The sequence below is a fragment of the Aspergillus pseudonomiae genome (assembly GCF_009193645.1).
Source record: "Aspergillus pseudonomiae strain CBS 119388 unplaced genomic scaffold BDV37scaffold_224, whole genome shotgun sequence".
Taxonomy (NCBI): Eukaryota; Fungi; Ascomycota; class Eurotiomycetes; order Eurotiales; family Aspergillaceae; genus Aspergillus; species Aspergillus pseudonomiae.
This window is the reverse complement of record NW_022476216.1, coordinates 1,657-11,153: the sequence shown is the minus strand read 5'-3', so window position 1 is coordinate 11,153 and position 9,497 is coordinate 1,657. Positions and strand designations below refer to the sequence as shown.

Sequence of the window (9,497 nt, the reverse complement as noted above, 5' to 3'; positions counted from 1 at the left end):
ATGCAACCAAGGGGCCTAGCTCAGCCATAACCCAGCCTAATAGGGGAACTGGATTCTATGCATCACCTTTCGTATAAATTATTCATATATCCACACCATCAAGCCAGTAAGACGGCCTACTTTTGCTTCATGAACATACCTAGCTGGATTTGGTTTAACCCACGCGCCAAGGAACGTTCAACTAAAAAAAAATGACGCGAGGTAGAGATGTTTGATTCGTTTCCAAGTCGCCCCTTCAATTACACTAAGGCTGGTATCCTTGTCCTTCATTTCAAACACTACCTGCGAGATTACCATACGACATCCCGCAGAATCAGTAATCGACTACAAGGCCTAAGCGCCTCGACAAGAGGTATAGGTCACATAGCGTTGGTGATTCCCGCCAGATATTAAAAGGTGGCTACCTATATTTTCTAGGGTTCATATTTATTACGGTTCGCACGGTCAACTTTCTTGTTCCATTGAATCATTTCTGTCGACCTTCCAACCACAAACCCCAGGCCAAAATCCATTATCTTGAAATATGGAGTTTCAATATCTGAGACCCGTATATGTCTATCCTCGCCTGAGTGACGTGAATGAACTGGAAGAAGATCTGAGAGTGTTGAGTGGATGGCTATTTGAAACAGGTCGCGAAGGGGAAAGCATACGCATTGTGCTACACAATCAAAATCGGTTAACTGGAGATGAAGTCACGGACGCGGACCCTTTTATCGAATTGGCAGATTTGCTTCTCCAGTACGAAATGGAGCTGAAAGACAGGAGAAAAATGATTTATCTACCCAAAGAAATTTGGTAAGTTTTCTTACCTTCCAGAAATGGGCGAATAGCAGGGAATAACATGTCCGACGGCAGTTATACCGACGAGAGTATACAGGCGGCTCAGCAGTACTATGAAACTCGCATTGATCGTGCTCGTCAGCAGCCTGAACCCAACGAATTGCATGCCATCAATGGCTCACATTATGGAAGAGCTCAAATCTTCAGTCCGGGCTGCATTTCAGATCAGTTCAAAAACTGCCAAGCAGCGATAAATCGAGGGGATGCCAAGGAAGCAGCATCGATATTACTTGCTATAGATGGCCACAGTCTCTTGGAGGCGTACCAGAAAAGGTTCCCCGAATTGGTAGGTATTCAGAAGCAAAGCCAGCAGATGACTACGGAAAATGATGCCATCGATGTCTGGAAGACATTCAATACATGTTATCTGGATTTGGGTCGGTATACCCTGAAGGCACTTGACCAAGGTACTTACTTAGCCTTCGACTCTAAGGAGAGTCTGTACGACTGGCTGCATGAACTAGTAGCACATATTATCAATATATCCGAGTCCCTAAGGTACCTTGGCTATGTTGATTGCGAGCAAGGAATTTGGCAGGACAAAATAATAACCCGTATGTGAAGAGATGAGACAATTGCAATGACTAGCTAATTAGTGAGATAGGCTATGAAGAGTGCTTTGAAATGTTGAAGAAGATGGGTACCACCTCATTCAGCTTTTAAACTTTAAGCCCGGCATTCTGCTAGTAAGTTTGGAGGACGGCAAGCGTTTTCTCGACATAGCCGGACGAATCAGTAGCCTGGAAACCGCATCGAACACCGAGGAGCGCGGATGTCGTGTTTCGGTATCCCTGTGATGTGTTTCCTGTCCAAGACTATGTCTCACTCTCATCCGACGGGGAGACGTTCTTGGCCTGGCGGACGTGTGGACGTCCCACGTCCAGCCGCAGAAGGTATTCCGGAGGGGGCACACACGGGTCACGATCTTCTCAACCTCGGCGCGGGAGTCCAACACGTCCTTGACGAAGAGGAGACCCATCTGGATGAGATTGCGCCGGAAAATGGTGTTGACGACGACACTGAGTTTGGCCATGTCCATATGGAACCACGACTTCCAATGATGTACAGAAAGAGGTGGTTGCGAGGTAGCGTGCTTCAGTTCCTGTTCTGCATACTACAGCTTAGTCGCATTTATATAGTGGGCGAGAGAGGTTGCAGTTAGTAACCAAGGAGATATACATAAGAATAATCTATGAATATTGGATTTAATGTAGCTTCCTTATGTGGTTCTATATGACCTATGTACCTGGCCTAGATACTGTATGGAAGTAAACCATTCTGAATAGAGCCCACATTTACAATGCGGCTGAGCTACCGGCTAATGCTCTGCGTTCTATATCTGCCACTTCACACCACAACATAAGAGCCATAAATTTTAGGTATCAACCATGAATCGCGAAGTGATTACCGTACCTTATTCCTCCTCTTTTGTCTCGAAATCTGCCTTGAATATGAATTGAGGCTTTGCGTATAGTATCGGCCACGATTAGGTGGACTTTCCTTCTGGCCTTTATGCTGATTTGAAAAGATATTATTTTCTTCAACCAACTGATGACTAGACACGGTGTCCAGCTGCTCCAATGAATATAGTTGCTCTACCCGAGGGCTTTCATCCAAAATACGGATTGCCAAGTCCGGGGTAGCTTGCGACTGGCAGCTAAGGCTGTTTTGGCCATCATCACGTCGATGCACCTCGGTATCGAGGAGTTTGTAGCCTTCAGCGTCCTCTGGTATTGGCTGCATTTCATGGGACTTAGCATTTGACAGCTCCGCGGCCGCCAGAAATCTTTTGCTCGGCCTATCCACTGCTGTGACTCGCAACACTGAACGGAGTATATCACGTCGTTTATGCAACTCGTGCAGCAGGGTGCCGAATCTCTCACGGGCTATAGTATAATCTCATTAGTTGCTGAGTTATGGAATATTACATGGTTATATGAGTCATACCTTGTGAAAGCTCGTCATACCAATGCAGTGCAGTGACAAAAGTCTGATCAGTAGTGTCCAGTTCCTTCTGCACATCTTCCAATATTGGCCATGGCTCGAGGAACTGTTGAAGAATTCCGCATCGGATCATTTGGTAAGTATATTCGGGCAGTTTGATAGTGTGTCCCGAAACAGAGTAGCGATATATACCACCATCTTCTTCTTCGAATTGATCAGCTTCCAGGTGGCGTAAGAGGTAGGCCCACCTAACATGCTTGGCCCGTCCTTCACTGTCATGGATGGAAATAGGATGATCTGAAGAGTTGAGAAGATTGTTGAGTCTCTCTTCCATGTAGTTGATGAACAACTTCTCTCCCAAGTACTGTGCAAGGCTCTCTCCTCTTCTCAGTACTGTGAGATAGTCATTGCAAAGCCCAATGTTCGATAGCAAAGCCTTTGGTGCATGAAGCCGTTTCAAGCAGAGTCCCTTTTGGCGGCTCAGGAAGTCCATTTCGATGCGTCTTGATAACAGGTTGAATCGGGTCTTGCTCTAAGAGTAAACGCCAAGCCGTCTGCAAGAACTGGTGAGAATGCTGATATTGACTGGCTGCTGTGAGTAAGAAAGCTACATTATTAAAGCTTAGGCCACCTCAGGAATTAGGTGCGATTTCAACATACCACAAGTTTGGCTGGAAGAAATCCGTAGCAATAAGGAACACTAGGAGCAGTTCAACTATTATAGACTATAACATGAAGGATCCAAACTCGTTCAATTGTAGTAGTTCTTCCGAAATTAACAGTGGGGTTTATTGTCCTAAATGCGGCTCTCCGGTGGAATACTAGGTTCCGTCCAAAATCGTTACTATGAGCGTGGTCGCTAGGCTTGAGACCAAATCTGATATCTGAGCTCGATAGTTTAGGCAGTAAAGCAACAAATTATGTGGGCATATTGATTGATTTACAATGTGAAGCGTTAAATGAGTAGTTCAAGTCAAGCTGAACAGCAAACTAAAGACTCACATATAGGACGTTAGATATTTTGTACGATGTGTTTATCATGTAGGAGAACCCCACGTACTGTATGATGTTCAATTAGTTGGTCGTCAAACACAATGAACATATTTTTGGTATCCACAACGAAGGATCTTACGAGATCAAGGTTCGCTTCCTTTGTCACTTGTATAGTGTTTGGTATCCTCGACAACTCTTTTGCTGCCAACATTATGTCATGAAATCGTTTACCCCTTCCGGAGGACCTTCCCAAATCGAGGCGTTAGAGTTCAACATAGAATAATACTTGGTTCAACAGTGAACGTTGAGGTTTACATTACCCCCTCAGTTTATCTATAAGTACTGATATTTACTGGCAGGTTGTGTTGGTCGGTGTCCCTGTTCAACTGGGAATCATGGCTGTTGGTCCAACATATGACACCCCCTAGCCAAGAAGAATGTTCAAACTCAGAGTGTTTGAGGTTGCAATTTCAATATACTTCACTACGGCAATATAATCCACAGTAATTGTGCTCAAAGTATCGATAATCTCACCCCAATAAGGAGTTGAAGTGGTAAGCAAACGGTGGCCCTCTGATTTCAGGGAAAATCGACAGCACCCGCACCTTTCAGAGCCCAAGTGATATTGCTCACAATCTAGGGATTCCGTATGATCTGTGCAGAATACCTGGGTATCGTAGATAGGGAGAAGTGGGACTTGCAAGTCATGAAGCACGACTAGCTTGGCCCTAACCTCTGGGAAGGAGCAAATGATAGTAACAGTGACACCAATTTTCCATGATCGCAACATAAGAAATCTATACTTCCTTAACTCCACTTCTGCTCAGTCTACTTGAGCTCGTGCTCTACATTATACTATACAGTATACGGCTTTTACGGACACTCTTGCAAGTTTCAGTCAGAATTCAATCACACGTGGCATGAAGAAGGTTATCCGAAATGGAAATATTGCGATCTATTTCTTATCCCAACAGGGAGAAGCTATGGCGAACCTTACAAGGTGCAGATGCATATATCGTTGTGAAGGATTGGGAATTCCCAGTCCATACCATAATTTTGGAATCAGAGAGCTCATATTTCCAAGAACGCTTTCGGCGATGCTTCCAAGTTACGGGTCAGCTTCGTTGCGAGCTGGAATACGGAGACATCAGTACTATCTGGAAGTTACTGGAACTTATTTACCTGGGCACATACTCAGACAAGCGCTGCCCGTTTTCAGGCTGTTCAGGCAAGACACATACTGTAAAGCATACTTTGAAACATAAAGTATTGATTATGATTACAGGAGGGATCAATGAACTTTCAGTACATGCGTCTATGTATAGCCTTGCCAGACTCTGGAAGCTATCCTCGCCCTTGCAGGATGTGATCTTGTCCAAGTACGAAGGCGCCATAAAGAAGGGCTGGGAGACAAAAGAATTCCTTAATTCGATAGACTTGCTTTTCAGTGCACCAATGATCAGTGAAGTATATTTCCCTCAGGATCAACCCCAATGCAATACGGCGAGATCCGAGATGAACGAGGATAATATAATTCAACTGGTGATAGGACAGATTGAAGACCATCGAATGGTGTTCCAAGGGAATGAGTTCCTCGGGTTGTGTCAATCTCTTCAACATGCACCGATTCTTCTGAGATCGATTGTGCGGCGTTGGTTGTCAGTAGCAAGGGCCGATGATTGGTCCATATCAGATGATTCCAGATGGTAGAATCTTGTCGGTACATACCTGAACGCTATGGAAACAGGTAGACATTCCAAAAGCCTTTATCGACTAAACGTATAATTCCTTATGTGTGCTACTGTGCTAGCGTCTCTGGATATATTGGCCAATCACTTATATGCGGCATCTTGGATAGTGCCTATCACATGTTAGGATAGTAGATAGCAATATATGCAGTCTCCTTATACGTGTATTCCCATCAAGTGTTCATAAGAATCGAAATTAGGGACCAAATTTCTAGCAGTTCGCTCTAAACTTATGCCTTTATATGATATACAAGTGTGAAAATCAGACCGCCAGCCTTTACAGGTCTACACCCTTTGACGGACCTCTCTATGCAAGGCTTTGCCTCCCCATGGCGAGGTATTTTGGCCATGACGCATTTTAGCTAGTGACAACTTCGATTGATTTACGAGTAGCTTAGCTTTAGAAGAACCGTTATCAGCGACCTTCTCTGACTTAGTGCATTTCATTTGTTCACTTATTGCTTGAGAAAGACCCTCCATATATTGATGGTCTTCTGCGTGTGATAGTGCTATTATTGAGCATGACATCAATTGCATGGCCTGAATACTCCTTGTAGTCAGTTAAGTTAAGTCTAATAAAGCTACGATGTACATACAAAGACCTATAATGCGAGGTGCGGCTGAGATACCATAAGATAAGAGCTACCAAGGACCACAATCTCTGATAGACCTTGCCGCTACGGTGAACACATTAGGATTTGAAAGGTACTCCAGAAAAGTGACCATTACACTGTCTATCCAACGTGCAGTGCACACTTTAGTATGTCTGAATACCTTTAAGCACAAATAGAATTGACTGACGGCACATTACAAAGAATAATAAAGTGTAGTACTGTTCATGAACAATATTGTTGCCTAATGAAATGATTGTTCAAACGACCAACCGATATTTATTCCTGTCTAAATTTCAATGCATATGTTGTTCAATATAGATTCGTTATTAATTCATATGCTGATATGCAAAGATGCCACTATCTATACTCTACCTGTATGTCTATTTACAATAAACTGTTATTTTCCTGACGGTCGTAGAGCCGGTCGAGGCCCGTGGTGGCCGGTGCCTGGTGTTCTATTTCCCAGCCCCTGTGGCTTTCGCGTCTTGGAAAGACTATTCTGAGGGCATCTTTCAGCCTACATACCTAACTGTAGTCAGCTCCTCCCAGTATATCTGAAATGTTGTTGAGTGCTTTTCCAATTTTGCGTCGTAGCTCTTGGGCGTAGCCAGTTCAGTCGCGGACAATCTATTGATACATGGACAACCATCTCCACCATCTCCACCGCTCCACATTCACATTCCTCATCGCTCTAGAGGCGATGCTGCTCGTCATATGTTGCAAGCCACTTGTAGCCGGTTCGAAGTTGGCTGAGCAGATCAACTGGAACAGTTATAGTCGGAACTGGCATAATGCAAACACTCTGGAAACCAACAGTGGAGATAAACTAGTACATATATAGTTAGCTATCTTGTAACCTCGGCACAATTATAACATTTGCATGGTTGGAGCCTCCGATGTAGTATTCTATTATAGTTTAGCGCATTTACAGTTAAGACCATCATTGAAAGAGTGTGGATGACACGAGTTGGACTCAGGCTGTAGCAAGACTGGAAGTGGTAGTTCTTAAGACGTTTGGAAATTCCTTCTGAGATGACCTCGAAATTACTAAAAGCCTGGCCTTTATAGATTTGAATAATCTTACAATGCAAGTCTCCAGCTGAATAATTTATAAATTCATTGAACCCTCCGAAAGCCTACCCGACTGTTACCAGAAAGTATGTCCCACGTCGCAAAAGACAGCGCACCTATTGATGTGCCATTCCGTCGCCTTACTAGTCTGATGACTGGTGCTGAAGCACTCTCCGATCTTATATTTGAGCCTCTAGAGCCCCACGATGCGACTCCATCTTTCGTTAAAGCAAAAGTTAGAGTGCCTTATGACAGTCGAGTCTCACAGGATTTGCTTGTCTTGAATATCCTGCTATACAAGATAATATCCCGTCTTAGTGAAAACAGACTGCTCCGCAATATGAACATATACTACCATTGCGACACGCTTAGTCTAAGTCCTGGGTCCCTATTGCTTTTGACCAGCCATCGGATCAAGGATGGTTGGCTACAAGCAGATGTATCCTCCGCGGAGGGCTCATTACTTGCTAGTGCATCTGCAATTTGCACTGGAATCTCGTCTATAGAACGACATGACAGATCCTTGGGCTCACCGATAGTGTTCCCTCAGCACTTCAAGGCTGTACAAGAGGAGGGTCCAACATATTGAGCAGGGACAGTTGCAGCATGACCTTGGGTATAAGACCGAAGATTTTATGTTTTAGGCCACAGCACGTCTGACCTTTGCTAAGTGCAGTACATATATGAGCTATGTACCGCGAAACCTGCGTTCAATTTCCACACACTAGGTGTATCAAAAAACCCTCCAAACTACGCTATACTCTAGCCAACATTACCAGGCAAGCATCGCATGATGTAAACGAAACATTTTATCTATTATAGGTATTTTATTTTCCAGGTCATGGTTTGCAATTTGGGGGGGGGGATGAGAAGAATGGAATGATAGTTATGAAAATTAGAGGCAAAGCGTTCGATGGCGATACAGCACTTAAAACTCAAAACACTAAGAATGAATAAAAATCCAGAATGTATAAAAAACGTATTCAAACTCTAACATATTCCTGTAGGAAATAGGGACATCTCCTCCCTAGTTTTAGCTTATGGTGTTGCAGCGGAATACTATATCGGATCGCATGCAACAAGAAAGCTTGCTGGTCATCCAGACCAGAACCACAAAGCTCATACCTCAATGGAACGCTGTACTTGCTGCTGGGCTACCTCTGGGCTCGGAGAGGTGTAAGGTGGCAGGGTTTGCTCTCTTTCCGATTGTCGGCTGTTTCCCGAACCTTGAAGCACATCCATCAGTTTTCTTCCAACAGGAATAGTATCTCGAGGTTGAGTGTCTGGGTTTTTATTTGGCAGATTCTCTTGGAGTAGGCTAAGGATACTCTGTAAATAGCCTCCGTGTGCGTGAAGGGTGCTCTTGACTCCGTAGACGTCGCTTTCGATCTTCTGAAAACGTACATCCACCCTTTCCTTCTCGACAGCCAACATTTCCCTCACGGTTCGTTTCAGGTACTCATCATGGACCGCTGTTTCCGACTGTTGAATTACAGCTTGTGCCGGGATCGTTTTATTTTTTTCCCGGAATTCCAGGCTTTCCGTATTATCTGGGCATGCTGGATTCATATACGATATCCTTCTTGCTTCGGTTTTGCCTGGCAAAGACATCCCGTCTCTGTTGCAAACAAAGATAATCAAACTCTCTGCTTTTCTCTTACCAACCATTCGGAAGAACTCTCCCATAGTTAAAAATATGGGTTTTTCGTGCCCTTTAACCGCAACGATACACTCGGTTTCTGGCCTCTTTTGAGACCCCTTTGTTGGGTCCTTGCTTCCTGGCGTCAGAGACGCAATAAAATCTAGTCTCTCGAATCCATAGGATTTGCCATTCCGCAGCTTTTCTTTAGAGTCAGGTTCGTCCGTGGCCGCAAATTTGCATCTTTCCTCACCAGCTGCCTCCTTCCAAGCATCGATTTCTCCAGGGAAGTCGCTATACCTAACCAACTTGTGTTGATAGAGTACCCCCAGACCTTCGACTTCCACTTTTAATTCTACTAGATAGTAGCTTATAGGATTTTTAGATGAATCCATCCTATTAGTGGTTTTCTCAGCCATGAGGGCACCGCCGTTGGGCAGCTCGTACGTAGGCCATGGCCATTCATGTGGGTCGCCCGTTGTCCATGAGAAATTCTCAGGTTCAACTCCTTCAAAGCTTGATCCAGCTCTTGTCTTCCTGCCCTTGGGGTTATAACGGCGACGCTGAATGCTCTTTGCTGGAGCGTCTGCTGGAGCGTCTGTCGCTGGAGCGTCTGTCACTGGAGGGTCTGTCGCTGGAGCGTCTGTC

The 9,497-nt window shown here is 44.5% G+C and overlaps 3 protein-coding genes across 3 annotated transcripts; 1 reads left to right on the top strand and 2 right to left on the bottom strand.

Moving 5' to 3' along the window:
* Positions 1-841: 841 nt before the first annotated feature.
* BDV37DRAFT_289908 (uncharacterized protein) lies at positions 842-1,503 on the top strand (the record flags this gene model as incomplete). The annotated part of the gene is made up of 2 exons (XM_032088586.1): positions 842-1,394; positions 1,445-1,503. The coding sequence occupies 2 exons, from the start codon at positions 842-844 to the stop codon at positions 1,501-1,503; spliced, it is 612 nt and encodes a 203-aa protein (XP_031934193.1).
* A 152-nt stretch (positions 1,504-1,655) lies between these two features.
* On the bottom strand, positions 1,656-3,277 carry BDV37DRAFT_289907 (uncharacterized protein; the record flags this gene model as incomplete). The annotated part of the gene is made up of 4 exons (XM_032088585.1): positions 1,656-1,694; positions 1,754-1,954; positions 2,254-2,726; positions 2,788-3,277. The coding sequence occupies 4 exons, from the start codon at positions 3,275-3,277 to the stop codon at positions 1,656-1,658; spliced, it is 1,203 nt and encodes a 400-aa protein (XP_031934192.1).
* A 5,052-nt stretch (positions 3,278-8,329) lies between these two features.
* BDV37DRAFT_289906 (uncharacterized protein) lies at positions 8,330-9,490 on the bottom strand (the record flags this gene model as incomplete). The annotated part of the gene is made up of 1 exon (XM_032088584.1): positions 8,330-9,490. A coding segment is annotated over one exon (1,161 nt), but the record flags the coding sequence as incomplete, so codon positions are not given.
* Between the last annotated feature and the right edge of the window lie 7 nt (positions 9,491-9,497).